Source organism: Siniperca chuatsi, linkage group LG10, assembly GCF_020085105.1.
Source record: "Siniperca chuatsi isolate FFG_IHB_CAS linkage group LG10, ASM2008510v1, whole genome shotgun sequence".
Taxonomy (NCBI): domain Eukaryota; kingdom Metazoa; phylum Chordata; class Actinopteri; order Centrarchiformes; family Sinipercidae; genus Siniperca; species Siniperca chuatsi.
The window spans coordinates 12509534-12525883 of NC_058051.1; the positions used below are offsets into that span (position 1 = coordinate 12509534).

Sequence of the window (16350 nt, forward strand, 5' to 3'; positions counted from 1 at the left end):
AAGATGCTGATTGGACACCACCGGCATGTCGTCATCTGCTCATACAAACAAACTAGCAACAGTTAGATCAACACCCTGTGCTCCGAAGACAATCATGCGAAGAAAAAAACTTTTCTAACCTGATTGTAGGACTTTTGACGTCTCTCATCTAGTCGACGAATCAACGCAATTGCCATTAGAGGTACGTTTTACCATTGAGTGTGAAGGTAGTGAAGGTTAGCGACCTGCTAAGTTGCTAGTAGCGTTACATGCTAACGTTAGTGTTGAATGAGTCCAGTGACAACTAGTTAACAGCTAACTTTACGGTTGGCATGTTGTGTTGGGCTGTCTCTATCTACTGGCTCAGACATCATCTAAAATATATTGATAGCAATAAGATAAAATGGCAATGAAGTCATGATTTAGACGGGTTCATGTGTGGCTTTGTTTTGCTTTAGCTACTTCTTTTAAGTGCGAGCCAGCTAGCTAGGCTAACTTAGCTACCTGTAGCTCAGCTCTTTCTGCTGAGGTTGTGTTTTAAAACGGACTTAATCAGTTTTTACTCAGTTAAGTACTTTCCCCATATAATGACTCTTCTTGCATGAGAGAAGAACAGTTTCTGTGTAGATAATGTGTGTATGTTTACTGTATGAAGCGTGTTTTGTTTTCCTTTTATTGGACTTATGGCGCCATCACGTGTTAACATTTGGAAACGACACCAGTTGATTCGAGTCAGTCAAGACTGAGCATCTTTCGTGCATTTAAAGAATTGAAGAAACTCAGTTTGGCTTTTTTATTGTCATGATAACTGTATTTTTTTCTTGTGTAGGAACAGTTGTGATTGTAAGATGAATTTCTCTGAGGTCTTCAAGCAATCCAACCAACTTTGTAAAATTTCCCCAGATGGGAAATATTTGGTAAGTGGTTGAGATATATTTTTAATAATATTTGCTAATGTGTGGTTTTGTAGTTCATGTAGTGTAAGGTGTAAGTGTTAGGTTGCTAGTTATACATGGATAAAAGTAAAGTGTGTTTGAAGTCTTGTTCTTTCTGACTTGTTTCTTTGGCTGTACTCTTCAGGCTACCTGTGTGCAGTACAGGCTGGTGGTACGAGACGTGAGCACGCTACAGATCCTGCAGCTCTACACCTGCCTGGACCAGATATCCCACATGGACTGGTCCTCAGACTCTCTCTTTATCCTCTGTGCTATGTACAAGAGAGGACTGGTACAGGTAGGCTATGAGAAGAGGACAGTAATGTGAGTATGTGACTCAGCATGTATTGTAAATTCTGGTGATCAGTCATATACTTGATAGGTTGCAGTCAATCTTACTCTGCTAGATTAATTCTGTTGGTGGCGATGTGATTAATTTAATTGTTATTTTGAATGACAGAAAATGTTCTATGCATTCTTGCCTTTTTTCATAGAGTATCACTATAAATGGAATAGTCAGACAATATAAGCAATATGAAGGCATCTCCTTAGGCTCCAGTATCTTGTGGTTATTATATGCCACTAATTTTGGTGTTATTTTTGACACTTGTCAATCCCAATCCCTTGGGTTAAGCAATAACCTAAGTGATCTAATAAATATTTGAAACATTAATCAACAGCTAAAATGGTTTGTCGCAGCCTTAAACAACTTTGTCATTTAGTATTGCCTAAGCAAAACACTAGTTTTCTATTGCTTACAAAAGTAATATTTTATATGGTTTTAAAACTTCTTTTGGCAGACATATTCGACTAGTTCTATGTATTGTAATTATTAAGATGAAGTAATAATTTTGAAACAATGAAGAGGAAGTATGGAAAAGCTACATTATTGATTTAATGTTTTAAAGTACCATCAAAACATTGTAATCAACACAACACGATTGGAATCTGTCTAATTTTTTGTGGCTAGGAAATCAATCATTTGTTTAGCTGGAGTTTTGTCTGATGGACAAGAGGCCTTCTTGAAGTAGGTAAACATGAGATGAAGTGCTGTCTTGACTGTATTGCATTGAATTACTATAAGGCCATTGTTCATTATGCCAAAAATTCACCACATCCTGTGTTAACAACATGTTAAAATCATTTAATCAAATGTAAAAATAAGATATCCTCTTCAAAACAAACATTCTGTGTCTTCACTTGAGTTTGAGGAAGTCTGTAAATTTTACTTAAACATTGTGCAGTTGCTTCAATGAACTGAATGAATGAGAAATGGTTAAACTGTTATTCTGTAAAACCCCATTTCATCTTGCTGAACAGTACTTTACAGCACAGTAGATACATTTGGATTATAAAGAAAAAATCCAAATGTATAGCTCAAGTTTTTGGTTTTGTCTCTTGCTATTTGAATGAATATCACAGGGTACTTCAGTGTGTGTACTAATTAAATAGTCATATTGTTAAGTAGTGTTTCAACATTACATTGATTAAACATGTAGACCACACATAAGATAAGAAGTGATGCACACTAGCATGCTTTTTCAAATCTCCACTTAACACAACAAAAAAGGAGTCATGAACCTTTTTTAACAGTGACATGTATCATTCCTTTACACATTTTTGTTTCCTGAATACAATGACATGTCATTTGATGACTCTAGAACCATGCTGTTTATTTCTCTTGCACCTTTTTAAAAATTCATTTAAGCTAGGTTCGTTTTTGTTTTAGAAGGTTCAAAAAAATAAATAAATCTGTTAATGATTCATTCACATTTATGGAAAATAGGGATACTACTTTTGAATGAATGCCTATACATGTTTTTTAAACTTGTATCCTAATCGACAGACAGAGCTTGTAGTAATTACTGTTATTTTAAAGAGCTGCAGTGGTGAAAACAAGTTCTACATACTAGTGTAATGTCAGTTTCTTGTGCATCACAGGGCAAGTAGCTTACCTTTGAAGGGGTATCCAACGCCAGTCTTTCATGGTTTCTGATGCTCAAGTGTTTCTTACTGTTTGAAATCAAGTTTAGGGAGATACAAGATGTGTGTGAGGGATGTCATCAGTGATGGCTGATTGCTGTCCTTCTGTCACTCTCCGTCTTCAGGTGTGGTCTCTCGAACAGCCGGACTGGCACTGTAAGATTGATGAGGGCTCAATAGGACTAGTCTCCTCGCGCTGGAGTCCAGACGGACGTCACATTCTCAACACCACTGAGTTCCATGTAAGTGTGAAGTTGGTGCGTGTATGGGTGCATGCATTCATGCCCACGGAAGTGTGTTTATGCATATGCTTGTCTGGTTTCAACTGTTGCTGCCCCGCAAGGAAGGGGGACCTGAAAATAGCCAGACACCAGAGCCTTTCTTGACCGCCCCTACACCCCCAGCCCCACCCGATGCATGTATTCAGCCTGATTTCATAGCTCCCCTCCTGTTAGCGTCCTGTCATACGTGGGTCTCAAGTACCTCCGGAACATGGGTGCAATGTGTATGTGCCCCTCTAATGTAGGTTTGATATTTTCTTTGGCAGCAAGTCCTATTAATGATGTTCTGTTGCTCAAATAATAATAGTAAACTTAGTTCAACAACAGTAAAGCAAAAAGGTTAAACCCCCAACCAAAAAAATCCTGATATAAAGAGATGATAAAATAACAATTTAAAGAAAAAAGCAGTCAATCTAAAACAGAACGTTTTTAAGAAGTGATTTAATCAGCCGGCCTGAGCTCCTTAGGTAGTTTGTTCCCCAAATCCACTCCCATTGAGTAAAATGGTCTAGTTTGGACATGTTTCTTACATTTAGTGAAAACCTATAGTTTTCTCAATGAAGTGATCTAAAACCACTGGTCACACTTTATTTGGAGATGTTTTTCACACAGGGAAACGGGAATGTATGACTTGATTTATTCCTATAAACGCGTTTTGATAAAATTTAACTTCTCTATATGGCAGCAGTTTGATTAATATAATGGCCAAATAAATGGTTAAGCAGTGAGAAATTTGAAGTTGTACTTGACTGGGCTGGTGGCATTTTTGGCCCTCAAATAATCAATTCATGTATTATAGCTCGATCGATACTGGATTTTCTAGGCTGATGCTAATATTAGAGAGTTTAAAAGATCTGATATTTTATTGCTGCAAAATTCTTTACTGTACACCAATATATCTGTGATAAGCTAATATTGGCCAGTACATTGGCATATGCATGGATGGAAACATTGGGGTTTTGTTAATTGTGACCTTAAGAATTATATAGTACACAGAGAACAGTGAAGGACCCAGTATCAAACCTTGGGGAACACTAGCTGCAAGAATAGATCCAGTTTGGCAGTAGTGCATTTTGCAATTACATTTTGTTCTCTAGTTTTTTTCAGTATGATGGAGTCATCCCTCAGTAGCAGGTGTGACTAGTGGAAATTCTTTCATACCGTACACTGTAACAGAACAAGGGTACACATAAATACTTGAAATCTGTGTCATGTAAAAGGCACTGTACATTGTAATAAAATGACTATTGATTACTCCTACCAAAAAAAAGGTCTGCAGAATGAGACGCAGAGTAATAACGATGCATTTAGTTCCATTCTATTCTATCTCCTTATTCCTGGTTTAAATTCACTCCATAGAAAGCACGTGTTGTAAGGGTGAGATGCTATAGCAGCTACCCTCCAGCCATGTGGAATATGACGGGAGCACCGTAGTGGGCCACGTTTGTCATGCTGAACCTGACTCCAGGAATCATTTGACAGGTGTTGTGGCCCAACACACAACTGTGTCTGGGTTGGAGAAGGGTGCAGGGAGTGCAGGGAGTGCAAGTGTCTGTGGCATGTCTCCTTTGTGTCTGTCTGCATCTTCAAAAAAAAAGAAAAAGGAATAGGATAAAAAAGAATAGAGGCTCCCTCCCCAAGGAGATATGGCATCTACATAGAACAGTATAGCTTAGGTCTTAGAAAGTCTGAGTGCGACTTGACTTGCAGTCATCTTATGTTTGAGCACACAAAGAGATATTTTTCTAAATGTATCTGTGTCAAATAACTTGTGATTACGACATCTCTACATCACATCTCTTCATAACCCCTTTGAACTGCTTACTCTCATTAATTTACTTCAGCGATGTTTTGGTGAAACTATTAGTTGATCAACAGAAAAATATATGGCAACTTTTCTGATAGTCGATCAATTGTTTGAAAGTAATTTTTGAAGCTACAATGTCAGAAATGTCTGTTCCAGCTTCTTAATTGTGAGCATTTGCTATTTTCCTTTTACTTGGAGTGTTGGTCAGACAAAGCAAGCAGTTTGATGACATTGGGCTTTATAAAATGTTTTTCTGACATTTTAAAGACTAAGCAATTAATAGATTAATTGATGAATTGTTAATGAAAATAATAATTAGTTGCAGCCCTATAGCAGTGTTCCCTAAAGCAAGTCTTTTGATTTTTCCTACCTTTGAGGCAACCATTTATTTCCTGTTAATTTCAATGTGCATAGAGTTGTAAGTTCCTTGTGTCTCAGGAGGTAGGTGTCCTTGGGCAAGAAGCGGAACCCCAAATTGCTCCCGATGGTCAGACCAGCACTGTGTGTGTGTGTGTGTGTGTGTGTGTGTGTGTGAAATTGTAAAGTGCTTTGGATAAAAGCTGAAAATGATACACAAAGGTCCGATAATGATACCCTGCTTCATTTAACCTAACACAAGTCTAGTCTAATCTTTAAGTCGCCCTGGGAATGGCAGTTGAATTCTGTTTTAAGCAAGCCACTCCAAATCAATATTTTTGATCAAAAGCTTTGAGAAAACACTGTTGAGCCACCAGACAATAGATGCCAAGCCCTTATACTGTGCCTTAATATTATGGGCATATTATTCCTCATTTACACTGTGCCTTAATATTATGGGCATATTATTCCTCATTTATCATTGTCACACTAGATGTTTTATAAATTATTGATCAGTATTTTTGATGGTTTAACAATGACAAGCTTTTTATGGTAGTCCACGTCACAACATCCTCTCACCTGTGGTGTTGTGCATTCAAAAACCTGTTACTCACTGCCCAAATCACCCAGCTAAATATGAGCAGGAAGTTAAGTACTGCTTACTGTTACTGAGCATCCTTTTGTAGTTGAGGTTACAAAACTAAATTAACAGAGTCAAAGTAGGCACTGGCTACCACATTGCCAAGGGACCCACTGAACTTACCTTCACCCCAGCCCAAGATTTCATTAAGGCTGTGCCAGACGGGTGTTCGTGTCAGGCTTGAATTTCAGCCCCACTCATAAACAGCCTGCTATATTAACTTGTTTAGGGACAGCTGCCTGTGGTGTGGATCGTGCTTCTGTGTGTGTGTGTGTGTGTGTGTGTGTGTGTCTGTCTGTCTGTCTGTCTGTCTGTCTGTGTCAGTAAATCTGCTTTGCTGGCTGTGTGTACTCCTGGCTGTCTTTTTGTAGCTGTTGCAGTGTGTTTTCTTTTTACTCCCAAACAGAACATCTTCAAATCTTTCTGATTTGCAACACAATAATTTATTGGCTCACAGCTGACATTGTAACAGCAGGAGAATGACTAAGCATATTGGTTTCTAGTGCAAACAAGGGTTTCAGTGGCAGCCCTAGACAGACAGGTGAGCAAGTAAGTAAAGTAAGAAACATGAAGTAAGAAAGTAGAACTACTTTCTTTTGGGAGGCCATGTTAAAAAACAGCTGTTTTCAAATATGGGATGGTGCCATGTCACAGATTTAATAGAAAGTTGCATTGCTGAAACCTAGCCTACGTATTGTGAGACTTCACGCAAGTCATCTCCTATTTGAATTCCGATCGTTTATCTTAGGACAAAATGCATCTCGCACATCCATTATAATCCACTTTTACCCGCTGAGAGGTGATAAAGTGAGGGTGGAAAAACTCCAGCCAAGGACATTATTGAGCTTGACTTCTCTAATGGTTTTTACATTGTTGGGATCGGATTAGCAATAGCATTCTTGGCCAGTACTGCTGGAGCCTTGCTAACGTGTAGCATTGTTGGCAACAACACTAGCGGACTAAACTGCAAATGTAGGCAGCTGCTGCACTGCAACATGGGACAATAGCTCACCCATACCTATGTGTGGGGCTGCGAGAGGCTCCAGTTCCTTGGTAGAATCATGAGTCTGTAACAGGAGAAATAGGCTATATTGGTTTGAGATGGCTCCCTATGTGGAATGCCTACAGTCTAATCCTCTGCTGACAGATAGGCCTATATGGCATCAAATACACTCACCCATTCTCTCGTACTCACCAAGGCGTGCAACAAGAATGGCTGGTTTTATTCCAGGTTGCAGTCAGTAACTTTGGTCTACAACTGGTCGTAGTTATCATGTTGCCCACAGGTTGTCCCTGTTGGGAATGTTGCCTAATTCTGTGGTTTTCTTGTTATGAATACTTGCTAGTAGATACTAAATGGATGTGATGGTAGAAATTAGCCGCAATTGTCCCATTTGGCAGTGTCAAGATCGTCAGCTCTTAATTACAGTTGCAGTCTCAAAGGGCTTTACAACAGCCCCTCCACCTTTTTTTTTTAGAAAACCCTCACAACCAGCCCATTTGGTAAAAATGTGAAGGAACCTTAGGAAGCATCTCCTAATGAGGATTCCTGGTACATGTAGTGATCAAAACAATACTAAAATAAAAAGATGTACTTCTCTGAAATTAGAGCCGGTACCGAACACCAGTTCCAGTTATGCTAAACCCGGCACAGACGTGAATTTTTCCATCTCTGATGGATAAACAGCAGCTGTTGTAGTGGAGTTTTGCCTTTTCACACCACCCTCAAGCCCCTAGCCCCCACCTCCAAGTTGCTGCTCACCTTTGGTGAGGATACTTCATCTAAAGTGTAGCTTTACCAACTAAGGATCTTATTGCATACCACCCCACATGGAAAAGCATTTCCCACCTATTTTTCTCATGCAACCCTTCCTCCACCCAGTTTAAAGTTACACTGCCTTTCGGGTCTTGATCTCCCCGCATCCCCTATGTGGTGGGTTCATGGCATCTAAGAACTGTAAGTGTGTGTGTTTGAGCAATGTTGATATAGGTTGCCATGGCACCATGTCTGAGGGGATGTCCAGGAATCGTGCAGTGAGGTGTTATTACAGGGCCTACACAGCTGGATGTCTTGACCAAACAGGAGGGTCAACACTTCAGCCCAGTTAGGTGACAGACTTGGTCCAGTTCAAATGTCTGCCTGGACACTATGATGAAAGCCTTGTCACTTCAGTAGTTTTAGCTCTGTAAATTCTCAAATACAAAATACAGCATCAAGGGTTGGCTTAAATTTTTCTTGCCAGAAATATTTTTTGAAGAATCATTTATTATTGTTATTACTTATGTGTATACAGGGTTCTCTCCAGAATATCTGGCTGTGCAGGTGCTAAGAATTTCAAAATAGTAAAAGATATTTTTATCTGTTACAAACTTGCACAAGAATATACAGCACTGTTATTTGGAAGTGGAATGACAGAAGAATATGATAGTATAGTGCCATTGTGTGTGTGCATGTGTGCAGAGCTTGGTTTTGAGGATACCATAGTGGTTAAAATTGTAATTTACTTCTGAAAATACATTTTTTGTTGAACCTGTAATTTGTCATTTCTGTTGAAGCGACTGCTTGTTTTCGCTAAGAGAAAAGCAATGCGTTTAACAGTCTTCTTGGCTAGTCTAGATAACCAGTTTAGTTCAATCTTAAATATTCAAAGCATGATTAGAGAGGGCTACATGCACCCACATTATATCGGCTTACTATAAGCTGTAAAGGAAGGTATGAGGGCCATGCATTTAACACCCTTAATGTTGCAGTGTTGCACTTGCATGCCCTTGCTCTTTGGATTGTTAGTAATGACTACTGTCATAGGTTGTGTTTAAGAGAGGAGTGAACCAAACAAGAGAAATCTTTATTGTGCAGCATCAGGAAAGCAGCCCACAACTATTGAACTACTGTATGTCAAACTACAAAACGGTTCACAACACAGTGATCTGTAGAAAATGATTGTAGATGTATACTGTATGTGTTATATAAATGTGTATGTAAATGTATGTATCACTATGTTTACAAAATGTAATGTATTTGTGTCCTGTCACGCTACACCTGTTGTTTGCTGTGGGATTGCAGCAACAGCTTTATCTGTGAACACCTTAACACCCAGGCAACTGTACAGTAGTACAGACCAGAGATTCTCTTAAAAGTGTCCCAAAGACTGTCATGTGGTCCTTGTTTCTTGAAGTGCAAGATACCACATATCATAGTGGTCCTTGGGTCAAAATATGCTGCGCTGTTGGCTGAGTGCCATCTGCTTTTGTTGGCATCAAACTTGTTGAAGTGAGATTGGTGGGTATTTGAGTGACTGCTGTCAAACTAGGCATTAACACATGTGGTCTCTTTGTTATGCCGATTTGTGGCCGGTTAGTTATTCTTTGGCGTTGCTTGTGGGAATGCACACAACCTGCTGGCTACGCAACTTGCTGTTGATTTGTCACACTTGTAGCAAACATTTCTAACATAACATCTTGGCTACTAAATGAACTGGTCCTATTTTTCTGCTGCGTGTCGGGATGTTGTTTTGAATCTGTTCATTCAATAAGTGCTCAAGTCCTTATTTAATTGGTATAATCTCTTTTAATCCCTGTCAGTGATCGCAACCCTTAAACATATGCGTACATTCCCTGTGGAAGTACACTGATAGATAACACTCCACACACTCAGGGCCCTACAGGGCCATCCATCTAGTGATGGATGAATTCCATGTCAGTGTCTCATATCCCTCACAGAGATTTATCATATACCTCTTCAAAGACATAAGGCACTCTGTCCACAGCCGTTAAAGGGCATGATGGACCATGCTAGCCTGGCATGACGGCTAGCTGACGGATAAGTCTTTGGGTGTAGAAGAGCACTTAGAGGCCTCATTAGGGTAGTGGCCTGGTTGATTGAGCTCTCATTAGGTCACTGTTGACGCCCAGTTGCCATACACAACATTTATTAGATCACAGCCTCAGTTAAGAGTTCTCAGTTAAGTTCTTACAGAAGACTAGTTGTTGAATTGATCTCATAGACTAAAGTCAAGTAGAGAGGGTGTCTGTCCAAATGGTCATGCAATTGTCTCAAAGTGGCTTGTAAAACCACTTCAAAACCCAATCCCTAATTCAAGATGTTTCTATTACATGTGGTGTTTGGATTAGAACGCAATTGATGTATCAGAGTGGCTGATATTAATTGTTCAATTTTAGCTTATCACAGATATTGCTATCATTGTATATATCGGCTTGTAAGTAACAAGAAGATTCAGACAAAAATCTCAAAGATATGTTTGAGGAAATTTAGGAACAGTGTTGCCATTGCACAGTTTGTCCACTAGAGAGCACTCAAAAGTTTCTTTTTAACTCTACCACTAAGTAGGCCTACATATCTTGGTCTTTAATCTACACATTTAAAGGACCCTTATCAAAAATGTTTGTTTATGTAATGTCTTTGTTAAAAAAATGAATATTGGCTGATATATTGTTATCAGATTTTTTTAAACTCTCAATCATCAATATATGTATTTGCCTCAAATCCAGTATTTCTCAGGCACTAACTAATGTATTTATGCCCTTTGTGCTACCTGGCAGTATGATGTGCTTGTCATACTTTCACTTGGAGATAATCCACAGTGTTGTTTTTTTCCCCTCTGTCCTCTGGTGCCTTGACAGCTGAGAGTCACCGTCTGGTCCCTGTGCACCAAAGCTGTGTCTTACATCAAGTATCCCAAAGCATGTCAGAAGGGTCAGTATGAGAATGATATTGTTTTATTTGTTTTCTCGTTGCTTATGAGTGTATATGTATTCCCAGGAGTACCTGAGGACAGGGCCATTGGTCTGAGGGCCTAGGCATGCCCCATGAATCACATGCTGTTCTTTACCTTGTGGCATGACCCTGGGTATGTGGCCAAACTATGGTCCTCTTTGCTGACAGCTGTGTCCCTCTTCAGTAAATGGGGCATGCTCCTCATAACAGGCCTGTCAGCAGCTTGGGGAAAAATGATTGTCTATGACTCTCCTCATGCAATACCATGCCCGTCTATGACCCGTGTATCCTCATAGCCGTCATATAAATAATATGGCCGTGATAGTTACATACCACCGACCTGATGGTGCCAAAGTGTCACATAATTACATTGGATGAAATACACAGTGAGCCATGAAGTTACATATTTAGTTATCAGAATAGATAATAGAATAGCCATTACATAAGTATTGTTTTGATCAAAGTTGAAAATATTTTTATTGTGTCATTCCCCTGAGGAATCAACTTTTATGAGTGGCCCAAAACTGAATATTAAAACTGTTATGATTGCTCGATTCATGCTTTTCAAGGACTATACTATACTACCTTGTAAGAATTAAACCTTACCAATGTATGTCTTTCTAGGTTGATTTCTTTTTTTGTTTTTAATTAAAATTTTTTTTTAACATGCTATATTTTTCAGTTAACTCTGCTGTTACGGTGTCATTGTGTTTTTTTAATCATAGTTGTGATTATATGCCATCACTGGTAGTTGTCCATAAAATTATAGCTTGCTCCCATCTTTCACCCACAGGTATTGATTTCAGCAGAGATGGCTGCTATATGGCCTTGGCTGAACGCCGTGACTGCAAAGACTATGTTAGTGTATTTGTGTGTGACGACTGGCATTTACTCAGGGTAAGTAGGACATTAGAATTTTACTTGGGTTTTATGATCATTATTATACATTTAACATTTGAGTAATATAAGTAAACAAACAGTGGGAGAAGCCTATATTTAGGTGACCAAAAAGATATACAGTTTCAGCCTGTGACAGTAGGAATATAATTTAGTAAAACATCTCATATGATTTTCTTTACAGATATGATTTGAATGAACACATTTTACACCAAGACCTTTTTTGTCTTGACGACATCAACTGTGTTATTCCTTTTCTTTAGGAAGAATTTATGCAAAGAAAGGTACATGTGTTTTTGTGTAAATGTGTAGTGTAAATTAAATTAATTTAATTTAACTTAATTCTGTCACAGCATTTTGAGACTGAGACACAGGACCTGGCAGGGTTGGAGTGGTCCCCCAATGGCTGTGTGCTGGCAGTCTGGGATAGCTGTCTGGAGGTAAGTCATTTGCCTTACAGACTCGAGATTCAATAGGAGAATATGATTATATGAGATTAATTTTCCTTGATAGTGTTGTTGAGCAGGAACTTACTCTTTCTGTTCCAGTAGATCACCATTTAAGGTGTTTGATTAAAAACAATCTACAGAGGCTGCTGTTCCATACTTAGACACTGAAACTGAAGCAGATGGCCAAGAATGGTCAGCTGAGAGTTGATTACTCCAATGTAGGAGTGCACTCAAGGGCCTTCATTAAAGTAGACAACCGCATTTTCAACTGTTTGACTTTTGAGGCCTGTTTGGTACGTACAATATCTTTTGATAATCATATCATATTTTATAAATAAGTACATAAGTGTCCTTGCCTAAGCATAGATATAAGATAAGACTTTATTGATCCCCAAAGGGGAAATTCACATGTTACAGCAGTAAAATAAACTGAATAGATAGGAAACAGATATACTGTATAAAGGCAGTGGTTTGATGTCATGAAGTCATAATACAAGATACCTAAAGCTCCCACATGCAGCATTAGAAATGCTGACAGAGATTTATGATATATCTGAGTTAAATTCATGGGATCCTAGCAAAACAAATGTTGCTTAGCAAGAGATGTTTTTGCTTCATCAGTGTCAGTATTGAATTTAACAATGAAGCACACTTACAAAGTGTACCTACTTACAAAGCTATCATCGGTTGAAAATGTACTACAATTTAGTACTAGCAACAGAAAAAAATCCTTTGATACCCTGTAAAATCCTGGTGTCACAGAACTGTAAAATAATTGACACACTTGGTGTGTCTTTGAAGGAATCACTTGTTATTGTGAGGCATCCTTATTGTCAAAGTACTGCAATATTTCAATTGACCAAGCCTAGTCGGGACGTAAACAGGATGAATGGATAGTACTATTGTTTTGTGTGTGTATCATCTCCACAGTACAAGGTGTTGCTGTATTCTTTGGACGGCCGGTTGCTGTCAACCTACAGTGCTTATGAGTGGTCACTGGGTGTCAAGTCTGTGACCTGGAGCCCCAGCAGCCAATTCCTGGCCATTGGAAGCTATGATGAAAAAGTATGGACAAACTCTTAAAAATGATGGCTGATGAAACTGAGAAATAAGATATGACATTATAGTTTGATACAATTAACACAAAGTACAAGTAATCATTGTAAAGCCACATGTCTTAAAAGAGTACTCCACCGATTTAGCATTGCACTTCTCTAACATTGTCAGACTCACGATGGACAGTTTTTATTTGTTTTTTTTTAAAGGATCAAAATCTATGTGGCAGAACCAGAGATATCATCTTTTTTATTTCACAAATTCATTTTCCTTGTCAAAACCTGGACCTACATTACCCACAATGCAACTCGACTGCTGACAGTTTGGTTGGAGATCTGGGTGTGTTATGCTAAAAGCGGCTAATGTAGCCTCGAGCCGCTAGCCTCAAGCAGAGATGAGCAGTGGGCTACTGAGGTCTGGTAACTTCACTTCTTTCTAATTCCACACCCCCAGATTTTTGTCATTTTCAAACTTGTAGTTTTCAGCCCCAACTGACACAGACTGGGACTCAAGTGACATCACTTGTGGCAATTTATCAGACTTTGCACAGCTCCATCTTGGGCCACAAAAGACTTCATACAACTTTTTCAGATATGCAGTAGAACTCCCTAAGACCTGCAAACAGACTTTGATGTGTAAAATTGGTGGAGTTCCCCTTTAAGAAATGGATTCATTCATTTCTGCAAATAATATAGAATAGCATAAACTTAAAGTGTCAAACATGTTTATATATGGACTATGATTCGTCTTGTGCATTTGTCAATATCAGTAAAGTAAGTAAATGACAAGACTAAATTGTTAATACCCTTATGCCAGGTGCGCATCCTCAATCATATCACGTGGAAGAAAATCACACAGTTTGAGCATCCAGCAACCATTAACAACACAAAAGCTGTAAGTATTTTCCAGCCTTCATAATGAGCCTTGAAGGCATTGCAGTTCAATTATTTACTGTTTGTTGTGTTTTTAGGTTGTGTATAAGGAAGTGGAGAGAAGGCCAGCTGTCGGCAGTGATGACCTGTCGCTACACAACATTACAGTTGGCACCACCCTCTTCAACACCCAGAGCAAATGTATGTCAGCTTTTGACATTATTCAAAAAATATTCTAAAAGCAGTACTTGACTAAAATTGCTGAGGTCAAGTAACTATCTTTGTTTAATCAAAAACTCTTATTTGTTGTGGTGTCTACTCAAGATGAGATCTGCCCACCACCAGTTCAAATTCCTGTGGTCAAACCAGACCCAGACCGAGCCAACCCCAAGATCGGTGTCTCTACTTTGGCATTTAGTTCAGACAGTCGCTATCTAGCCACCAAAAACGGTAAGACAGCTGTTCACTTTTACCTTCATTGTGAAACCAAGACAACTTTATTATATGTAAATAACCACATTTCCACATTTGTGGTCATAAACATCAACTTTAGTGTTAACTTATTTTTCTGCAATGCTAGTGTTTCATGGCTCTATAAGCTGAGAGTGGCTTTGAATGTGTGTCTGTGTTTCTCTGACTATAGACAACATGGCCAGTGTTGTGTGGGTGTGGGATATGCAGAAGATGAGCCTGGAGGCTGTGCTTGAGCAGACATCGGCAGTGCGTTGTTTTCAGTGGGACCCCAGACGCCCCCGGCTGGCACTGTGTACAGCCAACACCAAACTCTATCTCTGGTCCCCGGCAGGCTGCGTTTCTGTCCAAGTCCCAACTGAAGGTAACATGCTCGATCACTAAGAGTTGGAACTGTCAAGCAGCTGGAATACACAGCTCCATTATGTGTTCTCAGATGAGGGCCAGTGCACGCTAATGTCCTTACCAGCAGATTTATTTAAGCTTCACAAGGCAACTTCTGGATGTTGGCAGCAAGAGGTCACTGTTTCAGTTTTAAAGACTAACAAACCTGGAACTCATGTTTCATGACATTGGCTTGATCCCAGTGAAATGCTTACAAGGTCAAGGGTTTGGTTTTGCTCTTCATTTTCAAATTGTTCCTTCCTGTACAAAGGGAAGATATTCCACCATTGATCCAATGTTAGAATTTAAAATGCAACAGAACAAATCTGTGGTATCTCACTTAAGTGACGCTCATCTGTGTTGCATTCTGGTTTAGCCTGAAAGGTGGTTTTACTTAAAAACCCCTAAGAAGAAAGCAACATAAAATGAAATTGATTAATTGCATGAAGTCAGAATCAATAAAACCTTTTTAGGCTTTACAAACTGAACAAAGTTGAATGTGGATTCTTAAGATGCACATAGATTTTTTTTTTCCCCACCTTCATTTTGTGTATGCGTAGATGCATTTTCATCACACTTGCCCCTCTCTTTATCCTGCCAGGTGGTTTCCAGGTCCAGTCACTAAACTGGCACTGCAGTGGAGACTCTCTGATCCTGCTTGGAAAGGAACAGCTGTGTTTGTGCTACATGGACACGGAACAGGAGGACAAGTAAAACACACAAAAACAAAGATCTCCAGAAAAACTGAATTATAGTTCAGGCTTATTTAGCCATACACTCTTGGTGGGGAATGTGTTAAGGTGATGACCAAAAGACTGGTGGGAACACTCCTCCTCAAAAATATCTCAACTTTCACATGTTGAACTATAGCTACTCACCAGGTTTTTAAGGCCCTCAGTGCAGGTTACTGGGATGTTCCTTTTCTTGTCAAGTTGAAAACATATTGAAAACCTGACATGACATTCCTCCTGTAAGATATTGAATGAATAAATATCACTTTTTAAATAACCATACGCAATGAAGCACTAGTTTCAAACACTCTGAGAAAATAGAGGTTTACAATGTTTTATAGATTTCACTGTACTTATAGTAGTATTTTGTATCTGTTTGACCTTGGAATTTTGTAATTATATTGAATAAATGTTGTAATAAATATTGCAGCTTAAGGCGAGTTACTAAAATCTGTGTATCTAAATCATTCAGTTTATCAAAACAGTTTGTTTACTCAGCTCTTTGTAATTTATAGACAAGAGTGTGTTTCAGGCAACTGTTTCAGTGAAAACAGTAGCTGAGTTATATTTAATAAATCTTTACAAAAAATACATAGACCAGTGCCTCTTTGCACAACATATATTTGTAATGGTGAAGCCATTACAAGGGGTCCAGGAGGATTGAAGTTGCACACTTTTTCTCTACAAGTGAGTTTGCCTCAAATTCAGAAATAGAGTAACAATTACATATTCAATGGATGACTGATTGATTTTACACGGTCACTAAGCGTGCT

The 16350-nt window shown here is 38.9% G+C and overlaps 1 protein-coding gene across 1 annotated transcript; it reads left to right on the forward strand.

Annotated features, from left to right (window-relative positions):
• The first annotated feature begins 22 nt into the window (after positions 1-22).
• On the forward strand, positions 23-16168 carry wrap73 (WD repeat containing, antisense to TP73). The gene is made up of 13 exons (XM_044210519.1): positions 23-181; positions 809-896; positions 1060-1212; positions 3023-3139; positions 10624-10696; positions 11511-11614; positions 11968-12054; positions 12994-13128; positions 13936-14013; positions 14090-14192; positions 14316-14441; positions 14635-14826; positions 15448-16168. Exons 2-13 carry the CDS (start codon positions 828-830, stop codon positions 15558-15560), a joined length of 1350 nt encoding a protein of 449 aa, XP_044066454.1. The 5' UTR covers positions 23-181; positions 809-827; the 3' UTR covers positions 15561-16168.
• Positions 16169-16350: the final 182 nt, after the last annotated feature.

What these genes read in the sequence shown, in the direction of transcription:
- wrap73 (XM_044210519.1), top strand. Translation starts at nt 828, where the DNA reads ATGAATTTCTCTGAGGTCTTCAAGCAATCCAACCAACTTTGTAAAATT. An exon ending in TCTGGGATAGCTGTCTGGAG is followed by an intron (nt 12,055 to 12,993) that starts GTAAGTCATTTG and finishes TCATCTCCACAG; the next exon opens with TACAAGGTGTTGCTGTATTC. An exon ending in CTTCAACACCCAGAGCAAAT is followed by an intron (nt 14,193 to 14,315) that starts GTATGTCAGCTT and finishes TGTCTACTCAAG; the next exon opens with ATGAGATCTGCCCACCACCA.